A 25129-nucleotide genomic window follows, 5' to 3' on the forward strand; every position below is an offset into this window, starting at 1 on the left:
CCCTACTTGCCTGCCTGCTTCTTGCAGGAAGGAGGAAGCATCAGTCTCTCGTACTGCCTGCACCAGACTGACACAACAGAGCTAGCCATGTGTTCCCGCACTCACAGCTCAGCCCCCCCCAGCAGCCTCCCCTGCAAACCTTGGTCATGTTGGCCTCCGAGCAGAGCGGGGATGGGCACTCGCAGTGGGCAAAGCCATTGACTTCCACGCACGAGGCCCCAAACTCACAGCTCATTTCCTCGCAGGATTTTGGGGCTGATGGGTCTGGGGTAAGGAGAGAAGGGGAAGAGATAACAAAGCAGACACCAATGATAAAAAACACCCTATCTCCTCCCAGCAGGGGTTTAGCTTTCCAAAGGACCCTGCAGAGCAGCTCAGACTGGTGGACGTGCCAGACTTTCACCAAACAGAGGAGCAGCCCCTTGTGCTCTGGGTGAGTACACAGACACCAGGAATACAGCTAGGAATGCAGGTCAGGACCTCTTTCCCCTGAAGCACAAGCAGGCAGGATGAGAGGAATGCATGACTCTCGTGGGCCTGCGTGTTGCCCCCCAGCACTACCCAGGCACTCATTTCCCAGTGTCCCACACAATCCCTCTGGCACGTGGCTCCCTCACCTTTCTCACAGCCAGTCATGCCCAGCTTGCTGCCATTGGGGCACTGGTTGCATTTCATGCCAGTGATACCAGTCTTGCAAGAGCACAGTCCAGTCATCTGCTCACAGTCATCACGCACTGAGCCCACTGGGTCGCAGTTACAGGCTGGGCAAGAAGAGTAAGAAAAGAGACTGTTTTGGTGGTGGCTTTGTGTGGAGACAACAACAGACTCACTCAGATCCCCCAGCAAGTCACGAGAAGAGCGAGGAGGAGGATCCAGGGAAGGACCATAATGCTGACTACCACTCTACACTTACTAATCCCCAAACAGCTGCAGGAATTCTGCTTCCTCCTGCTACACTCTAACCATGGTCCTACAGCTTGCGATCCCACGTCAGCTCCACAGACCCTCATTCCCATCAACATTAAGGATTTATGCAGCTCTAGTAGTAACATTCACCCATACCAGAAGACCCTCCCCCTGCTCTCTGGCACAGGATAAAGGAGCTGGATGGTAGAAGGGATACTGGCCATAGGTGTCTGTCTGGCTTGAAGTCAGATGATTTTACTTACTGACACTTGTGATTCTGCATTTAGACCTAGATCCTATTCTGATTTAAAGACTGCACACAAGAGAGAATTAAGTACAGACTCAGGAAGCCATTTCAGCAGCGTGATGCCTCTGCTGTTACAAAACTGACATCCTATTTCTAGTTTAAGCTTTCTGGCACTGATCTCCATCTATGGAACCCTGATGTGCGAGTGTTTAGATAAGCACTCCCTCCCAGAGCCAGAAAAGGAACCTGAGTCTTGCCTCCCTGTCCTCTCTGAAGCACAAAACATCCTTCCTATCCTGTAGCTGCACAATTGTCTCTCCAGCTGGAGCTTGCTACCTTTGAGCAGGGCACTTGGATTCAGTCCCTTTGCCAGGGACTTAAGCCATGTGGGAGCCTGAGACATATCCATCACTTGTCGGAGAGCTATCTGCAATTTCAGTGAAAGATGGGCAGAATCATACTCTGTTGTTTGCAGTCCCCTCTCAATAACTCATCTTTCTCCTGGCTGCTCTGGCCTCTCTTCCCACTTGGCACTTACTGATTTTCTTGCTTAGGTCTCCAATGGAGCTTGAAATGAAATGGGCTTTTCTTCGGTTTTACTTCCTTGTTTGCACATGGCCATTCCTGGTGAGATCAGCATCAAGGGGCAAAACACTGCCTCGTTCCTTCCACTTCCAATCCATTCCTTTGCACCCGCTTGCGCTGCCACACGCAGGCACCAAGGAGGAACACCGAGGTGACTTACAACAGGACTGACCTTAGGGCTCATTTTTTTAAATACCACAATAGTCCTGCAGTGACCTGAGCCCCACGGAGCAGACCAGGGAGATGTGCCACCCGGGAGTTACGCAGGCCAGAGGGATGCCAGCCCCCAGCCCCTGCCCACACTCACGCGTGCAGCCGCTCTTGCTGTCGGTGACGATGCCACGGAAGTTCCAGAAGCCAGGCTCGCAGCGGTCGCACTTCAGGCCCCCCACGCCTGGCTTGCAGGAGCACTGCCCCGTAGTGGGGTCACAGGCCCCCCCGTAGGAGCCATAGGGGTTACACTGGCAGGTGCCTGCAAGCCAGATAGAGAGTGCGTGAGACTCAGTCCTGCCCCTAAAGGAGGAAATGCACTGTGGGCTGTGTCAGAGAGCAGCAGGACCACTGAGCCACCGGACTTGCTCGGCTGGAGCAGGAATCTGTTCTCCATCAGGCAGAAGGAGAGTATCAGCCAACTGCTCTCATCTGCCCCCACTACAAGGGAGGACTAAACCCTCAAGGATTTGCCCATTAGCTTTGCCAGCAACTGGAACTCCTCTCTCTCATTACTGTTAGAGAGAGGGAGCTATTAGAAATTTATTACTAATTTGTTAACTGGAAATGTGATGGAAAGAAATGATCCAGAGATAGACAGAGAGTCTCTCCCTTTATCCATAGGGAGCAGCAGCAAGGGGAGGTGGGACAGAGCTGGAGAGAAAGGGAGACCTCTGGAGCAGCAAGCAAAGTTTGCATGTACACATCCTCAGACTGCTAGCGGCATGGAAGTGGTATGTCCAGAGTAGGCAACAACGGATAAATTTGCACCAGGGGCTTGGCTCTGCTGCGAAAGTGGTAACTACCTCCTATGCTTGCTGCCAACACAGCAGCACAGGTGGGACAAACACTGGTGGGATACTGGATCCCATAGTGAAGGGGTCATTTGGGAAGATGTCTCTGTGGATTGGAGGGCAGAGGACAGAGAGTTCAGAGACACACAGGAACATTGGTATGAACCACCACTGGCAGGGCAAAACTGAAAGTTAAATGATCTTTGTCTCCTTGCTAGTGCCATTCCAACCTGCTACTCCCTTCTCAGCTCCAGAAAGGGAGGCAAAGCAGTGGTGGAGGCTGGTGTGACTGGCCATCGCAGGATGCTGCGACTCACCAGCACAGATGATGGCATGTATCTGCTCTTCCAGCACCCATCCTTGGGCCTGCAGACTGTCCCATGTGCTCCCAGCCAGGAGAGCTCTGGGCATTGTCTGAACACTGCTGCTTTTTAAATTATAAGACACATTAAACATCACTACATTCTCATCAAGCAGGCATTAGCCAGACCCAAGCATGGCCTAAATCCTCACTCCACGGGGTAATGTGTTTTCCTAACAGGCAGTCAAAGCCTCAGCTGTTAGTAGTTTTAATGCCCTCCAAAATGTGCCTTCTGCTAAAGTGCTGACTCTGATAATTATTTAATAAATATTAATGAAACATTTGCCAGTTCAGATTCCTGCACAGTATGGTAACCAACTGGTCACTAGTCCTGGGGTGATCTGTATAGGGTCTCTAGGTGAATCCAAAAGCTCTGTCCCAACTCAACCTGTGGTGCAAGGATCCAAGCAGTATCTTTGTCACTCAGACCTGTGAAGAACCCTAAGTTTCTAGGGATAGAGTGAAGGCACAGAGGGTACAGTTTGGCTTTTGGGGCACCTTCTGGGACATCCAGCATGGGCTCAGCACCAGTCAAGTTCCGAGCAACCATCTTACGTTCCTGCATTTCAGAGTGACTTAGACCATGAAGTGGACTCAGGGCTTTAGAAAGGAGAGGAGCATCACTGGTGGATACAGAAGGTGAAGTGTGTGTGCACATCTCCATGTATGCATGCTGTGAGTCTGGAGCCTGGAGCACAGCTAGGGGATAAACTGAAGACTTTCTCAGACTGGGAGGTCACCAGTCTTGCTGAAGAATGGGGAGGGTCCACCTTCCTCCATCTCCTTTAGGATGGGACCCCTAGTCCTCCCTTGACCTGATTTCTCCTGACATCCACTTGTCTTAGAGGTGCCCTATGGCCCCAGACTGGGAACACAATATTCACTTACTTGGACACCCAGCTGACCCCACTCCGAGCGCCAAAGTCATGTTGTCTGGACAGCATCCATAGACGGTCTGGCTGCAGTGCACAACTGGGAGAGGTGCTGAGGTTGTGGCAAGGGCTGTAGAGGAATGCAGAGGCACAGGTTACATGTGGCAGGCAGAATGTCTCAGGGCAGTATTGCCAATGTATGGACCAAGCAGCCAACAGCTTTCCTGCAAAACCACACGGTCTCTGCAGAGATGCTGGGGCACTGACGATGAAGTGAGTTTCCTACCCCCGGCCATAGATAGCACAGGCCATGAAACAGGAACTTCAGCCTGCAGCTGGGACCAACAAGCCACCACGGACACCGCTGTGTCCTTGGTGAGTGTTTCCTCACTTAGCCCCAGTGGAAGAGCATGTGTTACTGCAGGGGACTGGGCTGGCTGGTGCACAGAGCTTTTCAGCCTGCAGGGTTGGCTACCTCAGGGGGACTCACCGCGGCAAGCTCCTTGGCTAGTGACATAGAGATCCTGATGTTTTTCACACCGTGTCTTCTTCAACTCACATTCATTGGTGTAGGTCACGCCATCAGAGCCACACACCTGCCGGGACAGGGAAGGAAGTTACTCAAGGCCGTCGCTGGCACAAGAATGGAGATTCCCGATCCACGGGATGTCCTCTCCTGCCCCAGGAAGTGAGTGCAAAGGCCACGAGGGTGAAGAGAGGGAGGGGAGCAAGGACTGTTGGCAGGCAGCCCAGAAGTGCCCAGGGTACTTACCGGGTTGCGTGGCACTGCCAGGCAGGTGAAGTCACACACGCAGCGGTCATCCTCTGCGTCCTCATCCCACCAACCCCCATACTGCCGGCAGCGGTCCTGCTCACACTCGCTGCCATCACCAGAGCCAGATCCCCCTGAACCACACTCTGGAGCAAAGGAAGAACATGGTGAGAAAGGGCTCACATCCTCCTAGGCAGAGCTGGATGAAAGCACAGGGGATGGGGCCAGAGTCCTCTGCCTAACATGAGGCCATGTCCCGGAAGGGAGAAGCAGCCCACAGCTGCATAAAAAAGAAGAGAGAGACAGACAGAGAGACAGACAGAGAGACAGACAGAGAGACAGACAGAGAGACAGACAGAGAGACAGACAGAACCTGCCCCTTTTTACTGAGTGATCAAAGGTTGGGAGTTGGCATTACACACAGCATTATGTAAGATCTTTTCCCAGAGGGACATCAACCTGAAATTCCCCGAGGAGGGCTGTGACCAAACACCATGTTATGTCTTCCCCTCTCCCTAGTTCAACCACAGCACTAAAGTCCTCTCCAGCTAGATCTCTCCAGCTACATGTGCAATGAGCCAGAGAAATCTCAGCTCACCAGGTCAGTACATCAGAGCGGCAAGATTTGTGCTCTTCCTGCACTCAGCTTCAGCCAGTGGTAGCGCACAGCTTTCCCACTACAGAGGATACTGGGAAGACTCAGTAGTTTACAAGTGTCTCTCCAACCACTGGTAAAACAAGTCTGGGAAGCCACAGCCTCATTCCAGATGGGTGCTAAGATACTTTACTCCAAAGTGTCCTGAGATGAGATGGTTAAAAGATGCTATTGAAGAGGATAGCTTCACAGCTAGCAATGGTGGATGTGGCTACACTAAATGCTCCAAAAAGACCACCTACCCTAGCACTAACCTACTCGCCTCTAGAAAGAACTCAAAGCGCAACCCTATGATGTATCTTCCTGAGCTGCCCAGGCCCTGCTGGCCTCATCCCTCTTCCTGGGGAAGAGTTATTACACTGATATTTTTTCTCTTGATGGAACTGAATGGGGATAGTCAGGGAATACATGTCCTGTCTGTGGGCCAAACCTTGTGACAAGCAGCATCAGGGAAAAGACACTGGGCATCTTTAACAGAGTTTAGGCAAGTCTCACTGTCAACACGGCTCTTTTCAACAGCTCTCAGCCCCCTGCTCTGCTTCCTGTCCCAGGGCAGTGCTGACAGGGTATGAAGCAAGCACCTTTCCCTACAAGCATGGCCAAGCAAAGATGCAGCCAACACCACTATCTTCCCCTGGCCCTCAGTACTGGGTTAATAGCGGCTGCAGACCGGGCCCTAAAGCAGTCCCAGGGGCAGAGGGAAGCGAAGAGGCAGCCCAGCACCCTGCCACAGTGACCACTTCATCTCTTCCAGTCTAGGTCCTGTGAAGCATGAAATTAAAGCAGTGATTAATCTCCTTGCCCAGCAGATTAGGTAGTGTCATCTTTCACAATGGCTGGATAAAGAAAGACAAAGAAGGGAGGGAAGGAGGAAGGGAGGTGGGTGCTGGGGGTGACAGAGGACAGAAAGCCAGCCATGAGGGAAGGAGCAACCTGTTAGAAGGGGACCTGCTGTGTTAGGGATGCTCAGGGAGCTGTGCCTGGGGCGCTATGCCGACAGCTCCAAGTTATGGGCCTTACATCACGATTGGGCACAGCAAAACAGAGAGGAGAGCTGCACTGTGTGCAAATCTCAGACTTGTCTCCCCGGTTACCCTACCCATCATATCTGCACAGCCAGAGGGAGAGCAAAAGCCTACCATCCTCGCAAGGCCCTGTCCTGGCGACTTCAATGTTCTTCTTCTGCTGGCAGGAGGCTACCTGTAGTTCACACTGGTTGTCATAGGTGAGGCCATCACTCCCGCACACCTGGGCAAAGGGCTGCCTCTCGCAGCGTGGGCATATGCACTGCCCACCCAGGCACTTGCTGCCAAAGGAGCAGACGGTGTTACCGCAGGACTCTGCAGGACAAGAGGGAAGAACCATAATGAGATGTTGTGGAGACTCTTGCATACAATCACCTAGTGCCGAAGAGCTGGGGACCATGCCAGAGAGAAGTCCTCCTTCCCTGGAGCTATTTGTTATTGCTTATTTAAGCCCCACAAAAACTCTGCAAGGGGCATATGAGAGTCCTGAGCATGTCTGATTCCCATCAGCACCCACAGGGTGTTGTGTCCAACACCTTTTTACAGGACACCAATAAGAAACCCCATTTACTCTCATGGTGTACTCCAGCCTCCTCCTGCTTGCAGTGCTGCTGGAACAATGGGAGTCACCTGTTACACTTGTTCTTTTTTTCTCTCTAAAATTTAGAGAGGATCTCCATGCTCAGCTCAGCCCTGGAACACCAAATCTGGCTGGACACATTTTATGCGGTTCAAAGTATTGCTTTTACTGATGTATCATTTGTTCTAATGAAGAACCTATGCAGGGCTTTTAATTCATTAAGAAATTAGTACAGACAGTTCTCTGTGCTGAGAAGAGAGAAGGAAACACATGAGCAGACAGGAATTAACCCCAGGGGACAGAGAGAAGCAAAATCTATTGATACTTCCAGTTCTGGTGATAGCTGTTAACATGTTTTTAGCCTGATCTCTCTGCTCAGACAAGGGACATGGTCTGCATCATCTCCTTTAAGGTCTGGGCACATCTTAACAAGTGAATGAAGTAACAAAGAGGATAAAGATCACCTATAGTGCACAGCTGGAGAAACTAAAACAGTTGGGACTAAAAAAGGAGAAGCTGGTTGAGAGACTCAGATGCCTGATGCTTGTGAAACTGAATAGGAAGAACAAGCCAGACAGCCAAAAAAGATCTCAGCCAGGGTCACATAGTGAACAGCTGGGAGCCACAGCCAACGGCCAGGCTCCTGGGTGTCCATGGTAAGTCCTTTTACTTTGGAACTGATTTCCTCTTGAGAAGGCATGAAGAAAACCAATAAAGGCACAAAGAGGAAGGCTAGGAAGAAAACCTGCTCTGTCCAAACATCCCTACCCTGGAGTTTCTCTGTCCCCCCCACCAAGGCGGGCACACCCACAGGCTGAGGGCACTACAAATGACTGGTGAGCCTTCAGCTGCTTGGATGTCCATGCTGAGGCATCTCAGTAGTGCCTGGCTGGGCAGCGGGGGCTGAACATCCGCTCTCTGAAATGCCACCGAAAGGAGCGAGAAGAGGGAAGAAGGGGACCTTGTCAGACTCACTGCAGTCTCCCTGGGCAGCCACCAAAATGTTCATCTGCTGTGTGCATGCTCGGACGTGGAGCTCACACTCGCTGCCATACGTGTTGCCATCTGTGCCACACACGGGCTGAGAGGAGGGGACGCACTCTGTGGGGCACACACACCTTCCCGTCTCCGCCTCACAGATGGCCCCAAACTGGCACTTGCCACAACGATCTGCACAGATGAAGAACAAAAACAGGAAATTAAAACAACACCCAGCCCCCTGAGGAAACCATCATGCATAGAGTGAAGACACTTCAGCTCCTGCCAAGCAATGGGAGGGTCAGTGCTCCAGGCACAGAGAGCTCAGGGCCTTTCCTGCCACAACAAAAGGCAATGACAGCAGCATCAGGCAGGGGATCAGTCTGGAGAGAGGATCCCAGTGTGAGGATTTGCCTGGGAAGAGCTTGTTCAGAGATTTTACCATCACTGTTCTAGAGCACAGATCCAGTTTCTGTTGGATTTTCCAGCGAGGGGAAGCAAAAGGGATACATGTGGGAGGGACAGGGAAAAAGCTAGGTATTCTGGTGCTGAAGCTCCTGGGGAATGCACCCACCCTTGTCTGACTAAACAGTGCAAGCTAGGGGTGCCATAGCTGACAGTGTTGAACACAAAGAAGGGTTGTGGGGACAAGATGCTGAAGCGTGCAGGAGCCTCCTGGGCACCCAAGAGCGCTGCATTAACAACTTCTGCATTCTGACTTTGCTAGAAACATGCCACAAGGACCGAATGAGAGCGTGAACAGGTCAGGCAGGCATCACTTTCTAATGAAAAATGCTTACTGCTAATGAAAATGCTTACTGCCAAAGCAGCAGTAAAACCCCATTGCAACCTCCTTCCCCATGTCAAGCCCCTGCAGGCACTTGCAGCCTTGCAGGAACCAGGAGCCCCAGGATGCAGTGCAAGGGAGGAAGGAGCAGAGGTGAGGGTTGTAGGAGGAAGGAGAGACAGGCTTGGAGGCAGAGAGACAATAACTACTCATAAAAGCCATCAGGGCCAGGAGTAATTGTCATGAAATGTCACTGGAGTTATGTGTCGTTATAGCTAAATAGGAGGCAGAAGAGAGCATGGGGCTGAGTGCATTTACAAGGAATAATAAATTAGTCCCAGCCATGGGGAGAGGAGTGCAGCATCCTAAGCAGCAAGTCTCCTGGGAGAGAGAGGAAATAAGGATTCACACATGGCAAGTCAGCAGGATGGGAGGAGGTGATCGGCTCAGAGGGGTTCGTTTTATCCCAGGCTCTGGAGCCAGCTGCTCCCTGAAGAGATGTGAGTGCTCTCAGGGGAAACCTCTGCCTCCTCACCTTCCCTCCAGCTTCAAGTACAGGAGTCTGCAGGAGCCAGTCTGCTGATAAGTGGTCCCGCACCCAGTTCTCCTTGGAAAAAGACTGCAGGCCCACTTGTCCTCTAGAAGCTGGATGCCTAGGGGGACGCTCCTCCACTCTGCAAGCTTGGGGAGGTCACAGAAACGTGACACAGGGCACCACAGGCAGCTACACCCATGACATATCCACAGAGGAAAATCTTAGAGATTGGTTTCTCAGGCAGGGAAGGAAACAGCTTTTGGAGAACAGAATCACCAAGTAGAGAGCAAGCTCTCTATCCCAGGGCAGTCCCACCAAGGAGTCCAGGCTGGGTTGCACTGCAGTGTCTGGCTGCAGCCCCACTCAAGGTGGAAGCCAGCAGCACAGAGACTCCCTGCATGAGGATATATGATCCATGAACAGTGCAGGCCCCAACCAAGCAAAACCCAAGAGAAACTGCCCCACCCTGGGTGGTGTCTCCTCCCCTCTGAAAGCAGGCAAGCAGAGTGTCCAGGGTGCATGAACCAAGCACAGGAGAAGAGGAGGGTGGTACATCTATAAGAGAAGACACTGGAGCCACACCCATGTGCAATGAATACATCAGAGCTCTGACAGCACTGTGACCCATGGAGCTTTCTTCCCCTAGTTTATTAGGATGTCAGCAGTCCTGGATATATTTATAATATAGTACCATCAATTTACAGAGTCCTGTCACCTCCCCCATTAAGATCTTCAGCCTGCCTACTGCAAACACATGCACAGCGCACACACACACACAGGCTCGGGTCAGGGAAGACATTTATCTTGGTAATAACTCACTTGCAAAGGAGCTATCATTTGTTGCAGGAGAGACCAGACGCCAACCAGCACATCTCCTCTCTGCTGATTCCTGGCTGTTTAGTAATTCACGGCTTCATTTCCGCCTTCAGACAAACACCCCTCTTCCCTCCCCTCCATTCGATTCACCAGGAATTTGGCTCAAAGATGGCTTTTCTCATTTTTCTTCCACACAGCAGCTGCTGCCTTTGTATAGATGAAGGAAGATGCAATAACCCCCCGATTGGATTGTGCAGGCTATTGGCTAGGAGGTTTCTAATCTATAGCACAAAGCTTGTAGCCATGGCTGTGCTCCGCAGGTCAGGCAAGAGGCCATTTAAGGCAGTCCATGTACACACAAGAGCAGCTCTTTCCTACAGGGCAGTCAGCTGCATATACCCTAAAGCTGAAGTATTCACACTCCTTCACTGTTTCTCCTGTAACCACATGGAATTCATACCAATATTTTCTTCTGATATGAATTCCATTGGGCTTTCCGCTATACTGCAGCAGTAGGTTCCACAGGCTGGTGGGTGCCTTTTTTTTTTTTTTTTGAAGGACTTCTTTTCCTCTACCCTCTCAAAGCCCTGCTTGGGGGGGATGTGAATCTAAGGGGTCAAGTCCAGGTTTGCCAGGGGCACTGTTATGCAACACCAACCCACAACAGGCCCTGCGTGGAGAGATAGGCACCAGCTCTTACTATCTAGCCTGAAGACTGAGGGCAGAATGATTGTATTTTGGCAAAACTGCAGTGGGTCAAATCCTACCCGAACACTCCAGCAGATTTCATTACAGGGAGAAAATAGCCAGCTTGGGCTGTGCCTGTGTGCAAACACTCTCTAACTAGCAAAACTGTGCTGGCACAAACAGAGAGCTTGCAGATGGAAGAGCTGTGTGTGGGTCTGCCTGAGTCATATGCGGGTGGAGGGCTCTTGCTAGGAACTGGGGTATGAGGATGGGCTCCATAACACTGCTCCATAGCTGAGCTTACTTCACCCTACACCTCAGACCCAGCAGCACTCTCCCCAGCACGGCTAACAGGGGTAGAGCAGGCTGGTTAAGGACACTGCAGACAGCAGTGCCAGGGCTGGCTGGCATGGGGACGCAATTCATATCTGTTTTATCCTAAGGTTTCCCCACTTTCCTGGTATCCCTTGGTGTGGAAGGGAGATTTCAGACTGATTATTGGATTCTCTCCCTAAAACCCCATCCTGTTGAGTCTGCTTTATTTTTAACACAATGGACGGTAGAGAAAGAAACCCCCCAAGCATCAGCCCCTGCACACCAATGTCACTGTTTCTCATCGTAAGATGCCTGATGGTTTCATTACACACCAAATGGGCAACGTGTCAGCTGAGCAGACTCCCTCCTGCTCTCCTCACTACACAGTGGCAACCAATGCACAAATGAGCCAAAACAGCCCTCTTTCCCCCCAGCCAGGGCCATGCTCCTGCTTAAGAAACTGCTTGGGCCCAGCAAACAAAACCTCCATTGTGGCCAGCAGTGCTAGGAGGAGGAACCACACGCAGATTGTCTCCTTACCGCAGGGTCCCTTGTGTTTCACTTTGATCTCTCTCTTGAGGACACAGGCCATGGAGTCGAGCTCACAGGGATTGCCATAGGTGCGGTTGTCAGTGCCGCACACAGGGTCATAGCGTCCCTGGCACACCTGCTGGCACTCACACACAGCCTCCTGGTTCTTCACCACGCATGTGGCCCCAAAGGTGCACTCTACGCTCAGGCAGGGGCTGGGTGTGCCCAGGTCTGCAGAGAGGACAGGAGAGAAAAGCACAGGTCTCAGTCTGCTGCTTCCCAAGCTCACGCAAAGGCAAGGTGCACAGCACTACATGCCAGCATCTCCAGCCTCAAGCCCACGCTTGCCACCCCCAAAGCCATGGCAAATGCACAGCATTCCTGGCCTTGGCACCAGCCCAGCCCCCTGTGCCCTCCATGCCATCTCGACATGCCTGGCTCAGCGTCTTTCCCATGCATGGGGGAGGTTGGGGATAGGAAGCAGGCACAAGACCTTTTCCCTGTATCCCACGAACAGGATGTCAGTTTTCTCCCCTCCACCCCCATCCCAGCTACATTCTGCCTCGAGGATGCAGCCAGGGCCTGCAGGAAGTAGCACCAGCCCTGCAGATTTCATACGGGTTCCTGCACCAAACCCTGCTATTTTGGGTCTCCCCAAGAGCTCACAGTCCCAGCACCAGGGACAAGCCTCATGTGCTTAGGGAGGGCAACACAGGCTGAGGCCTGTTTCCTTGCCAGGAGAGTAGCCAGCCCTTCTCTTGCTGTGCAGCAGTGGTGCCACAGGCCTGCCTGTGAAGTCTGACCTGAATGATCAGCCCTGTGGCAGAAGGAAGGGCAGGAGGCAGTGGAAAGCCATCTTCAGTTGGGGCCTCAGTTGGACACCGACTACATCATCACACAGTGCGTGGTACCAGCTGATATCAGCTTCCAAACCTCAGTAGCCAAAAAGGTCACATAGGGACAATTCACTTCCCTGAAGTTTCACATTCCTAGAGTCACACTTCCCCCTGAACAGCTCATCCTAACACCTCCCATGACCATACCCAGGAAGACCGGGCTGGAGATGATGTCTACAGCTGGCTTCACTGCACACCCTGTCTCTCCTCCACTCCCCTGTAACTCAGCTCCCTTTCCCTCCTCTTGCATGCTCGTGGTGGGAATGTCAGGAGCTGCTGGTATGGCAGGATGAAGGGACTTGATGTCCTTACTTTGCCTCAGTCCTCAGGCATCCATGAGCAGAGCCCTGAGGCTCCCTGGGGATGGATAATGCCCTACAGCATTGTTTGCAGGCTGAGAGACAGCAGTCTCCTCTGCTCACTTAATGAAGCTGCTTAATTAAAGTTAGTTGAGCAGGTGGCACCCTTCCCTGCACACCGGTGAAGACAAGGCACAAGATGCCTGGCCGTGATGAGCTTAGCAGCCAGCCCCGATGGTCACAACAAAGAGAACAGGCTGAATCTGGCTTCTTGGGACAGCTCTGCAAATGCACACAGGGAAAGCCCTGAGGTTTCAGGTGATTCCCAATGCACTTGCTGAAGGCAGGCAGGCCCCTTCTGAAAAGCCCTGCACCATTCAGAAACTGGTGCTGAGCCAAGACAAGCAGCTAAAAGGCAGGACTGGCCAAGTTGCTGGGTGAGATGCCCATATGACTCAGACAAAGGCCCTGCGGGGCTGGGGCAGGGAAAGGACAGAAAGATAATCTGCGCTGGGCATTGACAAGGACATATGACAACAGGGATGTGGGGAACAGACAATGCAGCAAAAGCAAGGTGGATGCAACAGGCAGACACAGGACAGCCTCAGTAGCAACAAACACAGCAAGGCAGACACAGAACTAGAGTGGGGTGGGAGAGACAAAGCCCCTCCTGAGTCTGAGAGCATGACAAGGAGAGCGAACAGGGACTGAAGGCCTGTTTTCCTCTCCTTCTAGGACTGATGTGACATACCTGCAGAGCAGGATCAAGGCTTGTGCCCTTAGGAGTTTGGGTGCATGCTGTCAACCAGTGAGAAAAGGGCCCACAACGTGGGAACAAACAAGTCTGAATTTTGAATTTGGCCTCTGGGAAGCACCTACCAAGCCAAAACATAGAACCAAGGGACTGCAAAGGAGCAGGGATAGGGAAGAGAGGTACAGTTCAGGTAAATGACCACTACTTCAACCCTCCCTTTTCATCTGTTACCAATTTGCCTGCAGCTAGCTGAAGGGTTTCTGAGTAGTTCCCAAGGACCAGGAACGACTCCCTGCTGGGCTTAGCCCTGCAATGCTGCTCACATCTCCTGCTTGTGTTTCTGTTTCAGCAGGCTCTGGCACTAACTCCACTGTGACAAAACAGGGCATTCCTGGGAAAGAACCATGGCTGAGCACAACCGGATCCTCAGCGCCTAGGCAATGCCTTCAAAAGGCACACAGTGCTTTGCTGAGCACTGGGGAGTGCAATCCTCACAGAGTCCCCACCCGCACTTGCACAAACAAGCATGACACACACTATGAAGAGCAAAGGGACAAGTCATCACAGTCCCAGGCAGGCAGAAGTCTCTGGGAAGGAGGAGGTGGGGGAGAGAAGGGGGTTAGTTGGGTTTAAAAGGACAGGTAAGATTAACCAGGAGCAGCCCAAACTCACGTATCAGGCAAAAATGGACTTGCTAAAGAGTGGTGGGGATCACACTCCCCCCAGGCCTGTTTCCATCCTCATTTGTCTATGAGGGTCAAGCCATAGCAAGCATTAGAAAAGACCCCATTGCATTGCAAGGCATTTTCAATCCAGCAGGAAGTGTTCAGGGCAAGGGAGAGGAACAAAACCAGGGGTATCTCTCCACCCCAGGGGCTCTTTAGCAAAATCAGAGAAGAGGGGAGCAGTGGGAAGGGGCCAGGACTACCACTGGCTATGGAGAAGGGAATAAAGCCGACCTCCTAGCAGAGATGTCCGGATAGGGAGTGGAAGGGTGCTGCGAGGACACAATTCCTTTCTCCAAACAGGCAACACTGTAAAACACAAGACACAGACGAAAAAGGAAAGAGAGAGAAAGAACAGAGGAGAAAAAGAGCAGAGGAAGAAACAGAAAGAAAAGAGGCAGGGAGGAAAAGACAGATGCAACTACAGATACCTTCCCTCCACCTCCTGTCCAAGTATGTCTCATACCATCCGTTCTTTCTCAGCTGCCCTGTCACGGGGCAATCTCTGGCTTCTGACACAGATGTGAGAGTAGACAGGAGTTAAAAATAAGGCCTGGGCTGTTTTGCTTGGCTTTGCCTCCTTTGCCATGCTGCTGGAGAAGAGAGCATCCGAGCTGAGAGTTCATTAGGCAGGTGTGTGTGAAAGATTAAAGCACCACACTGCCACCACAGTAATGGCCTGTCTTATTTCCTTCCTTTCACCAGGCCCTGGAGGCGCCTCAGTTCTGTGCATCTGCTGTACGCTCACAATAAGGAGGCACAGATAAAATACTCGGATTCACTGCCATGGCTGTTGGATGCAGACAGACCTTGCAGCTCACTCAGCCCTCAGTCTGGCCTCCTTGCCAAGTGTCCCTGTCATGGACTGAGCTGTTCCACTGTACCCTGCATCGCAAGTAAGCCTTGGCCAGGATGCCAGAGATGAGAGAAGTGAGCACCAGCAGTAATGTGCTCATGTGGGGAAGACCCATTTTGACAAACAGGCCAGCAAGCAACATCACTACCATCCACCCCCACCTCTAAATCTGCTTTCCATTTTGCACCGAATCTGAACTGGTGACATGCAGGAGAAAGTGCTGTCTTCCCAAAAGGCAGCAGTGAGCTCAGAGAGAGCCTTGTGGTGGTTTGCTACAGGGCAGCCTGGACCTGTCACATGGATTTTGAAATCCTAGGGTTTGGCAGACAGAGAACCAGCTTGACTTCGCCTCTCCCAGATGAAGGGCTTTGTTTACTCCTATCCCACAAGCATGTAGTTCCTGAAAGGAGATGTGCACATGTGCTCTCCTTACCTGGAGGGAGAGGAGTAAAATAAAAGGAAGGGTAAAATAAAAGAGAACCAAAGGGAGAGAGGAAACAGATGCACAGCGACCACATTCTACTGTCCATGACACACCATTGGCTTCACTCCACTGAACTTGGTGGAAATAACACAAGTCTGACAACAGTGTAACCAAGCAGCACAATCTTTCTGCTTCTCCCAGAAACTCAGGAGACCTTAGTAATGGCCTTACTCTAAAGGAATTACTGGAAGGTGTTTCCAGACAGCCCAAGACATCAGGGCCCAACCACCCAGCTGCAAACAATCAGCACCTCCATCTCCTGGCACTGTTCCAGGAGAGCTGCCTCAAGACCCCAGCAGAGCCAGCCAGCCTGGATGTGAACGTTTTGCACCACGCTTCACCTCCATGCTCCTCTGCCTCCTCAAATCCAAGGGAGTTTACCTCACCAGGAAGACAGCACCTGTGTGCTTCCATGCCAACCCAAGAGGCCAGTAACACAAGGAATAAAACATCAGCAGCACAACAGGGGAAGGAAAATAAATGCCAGACTTGCCAATGTGCATGGCTTCCTTACAAGGTTTGCTGGTTCTCATCCAGCATCAGCTTCCAGGATCACAGGAAGACAGAGGATTAAAAAGTGTCTTTGTTGCCCTTGTAGAAAGAACTTGGGGAAGTAACTCCTAATGGTTCAACAACCAGAAAAACACTGAAATGAATGATTAAAAATAACAGTTGTGATTATATTAAGTGTGATTTTGGGAGCATGACAAATAATTTTCAAGCAGCTGGGGTTGGCGGTATTAAAAACCTACTGCAGGAGCACAAAGCCAGCAAAACAGACCCAAAACACTGGCCTTAATCTCCAGGTACTTTAGAAGGCTTGATATGTCTGATACCTTACAATGTATCAGCTTAAAATAGGACATAGTTTTAGATCTCTAGCAGAAAACAAATCCAAACTGAAATGAGCAGTCGTTCAAACTCATGCAAATCAACCCAGTGACTGCGTTTAACCTTCTTCAGTTTCTGTGCAGTAATTAAAAAATTGGATGTTCCCAACATCATAGGAACCCGAAGACCCATCCTATCACATAAGCCTGTAAAAGCTTCCATCGGAAAGGTCAAAAGCTTCTCCCAGAGACGAGACAAAGAACGGCGAGACCTCCAGAGAGTGAGCGTGCTGTGAGGAGTTCCTTATGGAGAGTACCTGGAGCTGAGAGAAGCAGGCAGGCATGGAGAGGAAAGCATGAAAGGAGTTTGGGACTGGCACTACCCTGGAAGGAGAAATGAATGGCATGGGCTGCATGGGAACTGCATGGTGATGAATGTGCGTCTGGCTGGAGCGGTGAATGAGAGAAATGGACTGGACATCAGAGGCACTTCAGAATTGTTCAAACACAAATGATTCTTCCCTGTGATATTGAACACATCAGACAGAGACAAGACCAAGAAGGAACACACACATACACAGACAACTGGCAACTGCTGGAAGGAGAAAGAGCAGAGAAGAACAGATATTCAGGGCTTGCGGGCTGTAAAACTGAAGACAGCCTGTGGCTTGCTCAGACTGTGGGAACCTGATCACAGCTTACCTGCAGCTTCCCAGCATCTCCATGGGCACTGTGTGCCTGCAGGGAAGGGACTGACACAGGCTGGGTACAAAGCCTGTGACTGCTGGGGGTGGGAAGCAAGAGGTGCGGGGGTACCAACGTTCCTGCGGGCGACCAGGCCCACTGCACCAGCGCTTACCACAGGGTCCACTGTGCTTTACTGGGATGGCAGCTTTCTGCTGGCACTCGGCCTTCTGGCGCTCGCAGTCATTGCTGTACGTCCGGCTGTCCCGGGCACAGACAGGACGGTAGGCACCATCACAGGTGATGCGGTCACAGGAGCAGCGGGTGGTGCCACGGCGGTTCAGGCAGACAGCGTTGAACTTGCATTCATCCTTGCATTTGTCTGGGAGGAGAGAGGGCAGCAGCACTCGCACCCGCTACGGGGACAAGGGAAGGGGGTATGCTCTCATTCCCAAGAGCATGGTATGGAGTAGTGTGGAAGGTCAGGAACCCAAACACTCCTATTCCCTAGGGAGCAGAGAGGTACTTACCCTGATGCTGGCACTGCCCTGAACGCACCTTCTGGATCTCCAGCCCCCGGATGGCCGCTGAACGCCCCATCACGCATTCATTGTCATAAGTCACCCCGTCGTCACCGCACACAAGCTCCCTCTTTGGGGGACAGTTCTCAGGGCGGGAGAGCAGGTCTGCCCTTCGGGTGCGGGGGTTCACCCGGCACACGCGGTTCATGTCATTGAGGATGCCTTTACAAGGGTCTGTGCACAAAGCCAGAGCAGAGAAGGATGACAGCAGACAGTTAGGCATGGCCCTGCACACCCCAGAGGGGTGCCTCATAGCCTGCCCCTGTCCCATCCTGGCTGCATCCAGTCCCAAGTGCCTCTGTATGTTCCTCGAAGGGATTCAGTGTGTGCTGATCCCTTCCTTGAGGCTGGACACGCACGTAAGGGCCTGTCTGTTATTGTGCTGCACACCCTGAGGATACAAGCCTTTTCCAAAGTGATGGCTGGGTGGGAAGAGCTCTGTCTTTTTTCCTCCACCCTGAGCTGCCTTCATTGTCCTCCTCTCCTCTGTACAGGCAGACAGGGCTCTTTCCAGACCGAGACTAACTTCCCAAGCCGAGAGGGCATTCTCTGCACATTACAAGATGCTTGGTACTCCCATCCTGCTCTTCCCACTCTCCCTCTCTGTGCTCCTTGACCCTCCAAAGTGCTTGAAGTGGTCTGAAGGCAGCCTGAAATGCTGGAAGCGCTCCAAAGGCAGCCAGGTCCACACGCTGTCTTGCTCTACTCTCTCGTCTACACTCATGCAGATCACCCTCTCTGATGATCTGAGCTCACATTTGCGTACCAGATATGTGGACAAAACAGGTGCTGACTGTTCACTGATCCCTGGTCAAGCCCTGTTTTTTTCTCTTCTTTGTTAGGCAAGGTACCTGGAGAGTGCTGATTCATTTTCTGCAGTTGCAGAAACATGATTGAATGTTTCCACCCTCTAATTCTACCAGTCTGAAATCCCTGCACATACCACAATTCCAGGCTGACAAAGGGGAGAAACAATACAGTACCCTGCTTCCCCACGCTCCCACAAGCAGGCAAGGGACCTTCATTTCAGCCACCCATACACCAACCCTTGGTGAAGGCTGGCTTAGGAAACGGTCACAGCGGAAGTCTTTTGTTTTGTCCATTTTAGCATGTGCAGTAATCACAGAAATGAAGCAGATGAAAGAGGTCCTGCAGGGCCTCCTCGATCCCATCTCCCATCCCCTCTCCAGCAAGAGCTGCTGCGCTCACTGCCATTCTGCAGTGACACCAGCAGATAACCAAGGCTGTGTTACTTCCTCAGGGGACTCTACAAACCCCAGCAAAATCACAAGAAGGTCTCATATGGACTCACAAGCCTATAGGTAACTAAGATTGCAGTAGGGGGGCACGGATTCTGTCTGGCTGGGAGATGGAGACCACATCAGTGAGACTGGGGGTGAAGCAGGTGCACAGGCAGTTATCTCATGGACTGTATGGTCAGGATGAGGATGAGGATATCTGAGACATGCTTCTTCACCTGCACTCCCCATCCCTACCATCTCCCCTAACTTACAGGGCATCCTGAAGCCTTACAGTACAGCTCAATACAGTGCAGTTCCCCCTGAGGAGGGGGTCCAATGCTTCTGGGTTTCTGCTGTCTCCTAATAAAACCAGGAGGGGCTCAAAGGAGCAGTGATGCTCAAAGCCTCCTCTCTGCCCTAGAAACTTGGAGCATCCAGCATGACATTCCTTCTTTCACACCTCCCACTTCCACCCATCTTGCCCTACTTGGGACTGAGCACTGAAAGCGCAAACAATTAAAGCTCTTCCAGGTTTGTTGTCTGCCCAAACACACTCCCACGTGCCTTCCTCCATGGACAAACAGAGGTCTGGCACGTGTTCTGGCTGATCTAATGGTTTTTCTAATGAACACAGTTGCTTTTAATTACAAGGATCCACTTGCTTTTAATTACAAGGATCCACAACCATCATTAGACAAAAAGAAAGCCATCCTTGGAGCGGCAGGACTGTGTTTGCCCTCCTGGGATCTGTGCCCATTGAGCTCCTTTAATTAGAGGAAGCTGCTTGCTGCAAGGCCTGGGACATTGTCTGCTGGTAAGCCTCTTGCCAAAAGTGGCAAACAGTGGACTTGAGTCATGGGAAGTGGCAGGATTTAAAGGAGGTGGCACAAATGTTGCAACTGCTCTTGAAGTCAGTGGATCCTGAGCAGAAATACCTGCAGCCAAATACCGTGGGGGAAAGCGCTGCCTTGGTTTGAGTTTCAGAAGCCTTCACCCACAGACTCTTTTCCTGCACAAACCATGTTTTTGGTAACAGAGCTGATGAAAATGGGTTTTGGGGCATGTTGTTCTCCCCAGCCCTTGCCATTTCCAGCTGGTCTGCCCTTACTGCTTCTTACAGAGAAAACATTTTAAAGCAATATTCCCTGAGGGGCAGGCAACTCACCACAGGCTCCATCAAACTTCTTGAAGACATTCTCCTGCTTGTCGCAGGCATGCTTGTTGAGGTCACATTCACTGCGGTAGTCTTTGCCATCGCTGCCACACACCGTGCTCTCAGCCACGCCGCTGCAGGACGACGGGCAGACACACTTGGCTGACTGGCCGTCTGTGGAACGGACACATGTACTGCCAAAGCTGCACGTTACCTCTGCGCAGGGGTCCTTGGAGCCTGAGGGAGAGAGGAGAGGGCACAGCACAGGCATGAAAACACTGTCCTCTCCCACTTCACCCTCTCCTCTCCCACCTCCCCCTCTAACGCGGTAAGTAAACCTGACACACCATCACATCTGCCTAGACAGCCTCAGTCCCTCTGAGTGCCCAGAAACACACGTGATTGAACCTGATGCCCTTCCCTCAGCTCCAACGGATGCTGCAGGCAGTTCTATGTATCTGGTCCTGCAACAATGAGCACCATCCACATCTGATGTCTGCAGAGGCAGGCAGGATTGTGAGAGTACAGGATCAGCCCCTAACCCGCAGCACACGAGGGAGGGGAGCTCACTCTCCAGCTGGCACTTCAGTCAGGCTCCCCCCTTTCCAAACCTCTCAGCTTCATTGCTGCGAGCTCCTTTCTCTGCACAAGCTCTTTGAGAGCCTCTTGCTCCAGCAAACAAGCAAAACAAGGGTCCTTAAGACACCTCCTGCAAAACGTAATTAGAGGAAGAGCTCAAGGAGCAATTTCCTCACTGACAGGGAAGGGCCAAAATTTATTTGCCAGCTTTTTTTTTTTTTTGTCACTTTTTTATGATTATTATTTTAAACAAATCACTCAGCACTCTCTCCCCTCTAACAAGAGCCCCAGCAGGAGTGCTGTGCACAGATTTATCGCAAGCCAGAGCTCTGCATGAGGGAAAGGTCAAGTTAATTTACTCCGAGATGAGGGGACTGGGGTCTCATTTACACAGCTCCTTGCTCACAGCTGGTGAATGCCAGGCTGGGGAAGGACTTTCATTAGCCCACCCAACCTCTTGCAGAAAGAGCCACTCCCAGCCAAGGGCCCTCTTGCACAGGGCTGTGCACGTGCCTAGTCTCTCAAACTCCGATCTCTAGCTGTGGCAGATGTGGCTTGCTTTAGGGAGGCAGCGTGGCCTAGCATGCAGAGCACTGGCTTGAGACACAGGGCTGTTCCCCACTGGGCTCTGTCATGTACCTATTCAATAGCCCTTGCCCATCAGTTTGTCTGCTTATTAAACCCAAGGCAGATCCCCAAGGCAGAGCTGGTGATTCTCTCAATGGTCCTCCACACCAGATCTGTCCCCATCTGCCTGAGAACATCTCCAGTACCAGAGCACTAACAGGAGATCAGGCCAAGTGTCCCTGGTCTCATATGGGTACAAAGACTCCTTGCCTCTGGAAAGTGGGGAGAGCCTGTCCTTGTACTCACCACACGGTCCCTTGCTGATGACTTTGATCCGCCTCTGCTGGTTGCATTGAGCCTTCTCCAGCTCACACTCATTGCTGTAGGTGGAATAATCTGAGCCACAGACAGGAGCCACCACCACGGGGCAAGGTGTCTTCTTGCAGACACAGGAGGCCTGGGAGGGGTCGGTGGAGCTCCTCTCGCACACCGCCCCGAACCCACACAGCATTCCTCGACACGCTGCAGGCACAGAGACACAGAGAGACAGGTGAGCTGCGGGTGCTCCTCTGCTAACAGCAGTGCAGCCTAGAGCCCCAGGTGCAGGCATCTGACTATCGCATCTTCGCTCTTCCCTGACCTGAGACAGAGATTCACTTAGAGTCCTGGAGCTATTGCTGAGGAAGAGCGGGTGACCTTCAGAGTGACTCAATCTCCCAGGCAGATGCTACCCCCACAGGGTGGCTGCACAGGACAGCTGTGCTGCAGGAGATCTGCAACCTGCTGATGTCTTTTATCACCAGCGCTTGCCTCAGACAAATCTCACAGCTGCATAGCCGCCCTAGGAGTCCAAACCTCCCTATGTTCACCCTTGCGGATGGAGCTGCTGCAGGACAGGAAAGCCCTAGTGCTGCTACTGTGCCAGTACAGCCTGCTACAGGACACCTGTCAGGTGCAGGAGCCCTCCACAACGGGGACTGCTTCTGCCTTGTGTCGCTCCGCCTGGCAGCTCCCCCAGGCATACCATGAAGTGGTCCAGCTCTCCTGCATTGCAGGGAGCCCGACCAACTGCCGCCAGAGCCCAGGGGAGCGTTTCCTGTCCCCCACTCCAGGGGCTCAGCATGCAGCCTGCGCGGCACATCTGCTCTGCTCCACGCTGCCCGTCAGCTGCCTGCTGGCAGGAAGGGTCCTCCAGTGGTGGCCCACCGGCCAGCCGCTGTGCATGCCACTCAGCCAGCTCCTGACGGCTCCTGGCAAGGGCCCCCTCGCCTCACCGCTCAGACAAGAGCGTGGAGGTGACAGCCGCTGCCCTCGGCTAGATGCTCAGGAGGGAGCATCCCCAGAGCTGCTCACACCAGCGAGGCTCGGGGAGGGTCTGCAGTGCGTAGGGGAGGACCAGGATCACACGGGCAGAGCCAAAGATGGGGGGAAGAGGAGCCAGCAAAGGGCTGCATTTGTTCTCTGCTCTAGGCATAGCAAGATCCTTTCTTAGCTTGGGGTGAGGTGGAGGGTGCCTGCTAAGGAGGATGCAGTCACTGGGCAGCTGCTCACTGCCTGCCAGGAGGCAGACGGTTGAGTTGGGCTCTTCTCCAGGGATGCCAAGGCTGCACACCCACAGGGCAGGGAGGCTGAGCCAACCTCTGTACTACAACGACTCACCCCAAGTCCATGCGCATGAGAACAACAAGAGGAGATTTTTGGGTCTGCTCAGAGCAGCCTGGGAATGGCATGAGGCAGCCATGCTGCCAGGGCAGGGCTGCTGCATCCAGGGATCCCTGCGTCTCCTGCCTGCACCCAGAGCGCAGCCATTCAGCCAGCAAAGGCACAGGTAACCTCAGCAGTGTGGGGCCTCTGCTGGTCTCGAGGCCAGGCGTTTGTGAGCGCACCCACCCCACGCTGCAAAAGGAAAGGGCAGGGCTGTCCCGCGCATTGCTGAGCACATCTGCTTGGCCTTCAGCACTTTCCTGGGCCAGCCATTGCCCGCTGCTGGCCAGCGGCTACCCTGCCCCGCTCTCTGCGGCAACTCGTCCATGCCCGCAGCGTGCGGAGCACGCAATACACAGCACAAAGGCCAATGGTAAAGGGCAGCATGGACAGCTGCATCTGTATTATCCGCAACGCAGAGAAAGCTCCCTCTGAATGGGAGATTCTTCTGTAAGGCAGCACCTTACACCTCTGTTTGCCCCCGCGCAGATCAATACAACCTACGTTGGCTCTACTGCAGTCTCTCCTTTGAGTGACTGAGCCCTGCTGACCTTTGAGAGAGGCCACGAAAGGTAGGATTTGTGCTAGATGTGTTCAATCCATGCAAAGACAGGTGAGGAGGAGCTTGGGATGCAGCATGGTCCAAATGGAGTTAAACCTGTGTTCAGTCCCCCGTGCCTCCACTGCGCTCTGTGACTGCTCTCCCTCCGGGCTGCCTATTCTGCTTACTTCTGGCACAAGCCAGGGGAAGAAAGGGCTGTCACCAGCTCTGCACTGAAGCAGAGAGGCCAAGGCCCAGCCTCGTGAACACGGGGATGCCTCCAGCCCCACAGCACTGACATGGAGGAGCGTCCCCTGGTCTCCAGAAAGCACTTGCATTGCCTAGGGCCACTTTGCTCAATCTTTTGCAAGTCCTCCACAACACTCTATGCTTTCTGCTAACCAGCAAGAGAAACGAAAGCCAAACAATAGGAAAGAAAAAATCACCTGTCCCAGTGTGGGACAGAACGTCCCATGCACGCACACACTGCTTTATTCATTGTCATTTATGCAAAGTAGCCGAATCACGGGCTGGCATCTCTCTAAAAGGAGATGCACGAAACTCTTTATCGTACCCACTAATCATAGCAGCCTGCACAGACCGGTTCAACATCTGAATTGCTAATAGGAAAGGTAATCTTACATTCGAGGGAGGAAGGGAGGGATGGAGAGGACAGGTGCCTGCAAGCTCAGCTGTCTGCAGGTGAGACAGAACAAGAGATGGCAGAGCTTTCTGCCAAGCGGTTGCTGCCATGAGCGCAGCCTTACAGCTCACTACACGCACCTATTGTGCCAGCAGCGCTCCGACACCGCTGCCCACACGGTCACAGCCTCCCCACACGGTCACAGCCTCCCCACACGGCTGCTTTGCAAAGGGGAGGCCCTGCACATGCGCCCGCCGCACGGCTACAGCAGACACGGGCACAGCGGGCACCTTCCTACCGCCTCTGGGCAACAAGCATACCTTACCTGCCCTGCGCTCTCCTATGCGCACAATGCACACTAGAAACGGAGACTGACCTACATAATGACAGAAAGAGAAATTATAAAAGGCAAAATAAAGTGCTCAGGAATGGCTCATTTACACTTCAGTTCTCAGGCATTTGCCTTTGACTGCCTTGAGATTTTGAGCTCATATGCACGGCAACAATGCACCACTAAGAGACTAATATCAAATAAAAAAAGAACTCTTTCTCTCCTGCCCAATATCTAAAAGCAATTTATCATTTTTATGAAGTGCTCTGGATAGTCTCTCCCACTCTTTCTGCTGCTGCTCTTTCTCTCTCTCTCTTTTTTTAATGTAGATGAGCCTGTTGAGCTCTGAGATTAGAAGGTGCAGAGGCCAATAGCAAGTGAGTGAATATGAAATGCAGGACAAGCGGGGATTCATCCCATCCCCCTTCCCGTGGAGCCAGGTCTGTGGAGCAGAAGTGTAACTGGGTAGTGCATAATCAAGCTGCCAGTCAGAGGAGGCAGAGATAAAGCTGTCTTAGCGACCAGACTCCTGCAGAGGGGAAGGGAAGGGAAGGGAGCTGCTGTGTGCAGCAGAGGCTGGCACGCAGAGCCAACTTGCAGCAGAT

At 52.4% G+C, this 25129-nt stretch overlaps 1 protein-coding gene across 1 annotated transcript in view; it reads right to left on the reverse strand.

Annotated features, from left to right (window-relative positions):
• The window catches only part of AGRN (agrin), a 149872-nt gene that overhangs the window by 26797 nt on the left and 97946 nt on the right, over positions 1 to 25129 (reverse strand). Inside the window, 13 exon segments of the mRNA XM_067311020.1 lie at positions 140 to 264; positions 618 to 761; positions 2046 to 2210; positions 3992 to 4105; positions 4466 to 4571; positions 4748 to 4893; positions 6542 to 6742; positions 7983 to 8177; positions 11666 to 11887; positions 17360 to 17566; positions 17715 to 17939; positions 20172 to 20396; positions 21612 to 21827. Of these exon segments, the coding sequence (XP_067167121.1) occupies positions 140 to 264; positions 618 to 761; positions 2046 to 2210; positions 3992 to 4105; positions 4466 to 4571; positions 4748 to 4893; positions 6542 to 6742; positions 7983 to 8177; positions 11666 to 11887; positions 17360 to 17566; positions 17715 to 17939; positions 20172 to 20396; positions 21612 to 21827 (2291 nt within the window).

The sequence above is a fragment of the Apteryx mantelli genome, chromosome 26 (genome assembly GCF_036417845.1).
Source record: "Apteryx mantelli isolate bAptMan1 chromosome 26, bAptMan1.hap1, whole genome shotgun sequence".
NCBI classification, from domain to species: Eukaryota; Metazoa; Chordata; class Aves; order Apterygiformes; family Apterygidae; genus Apteryx; species Apteryx mantelli.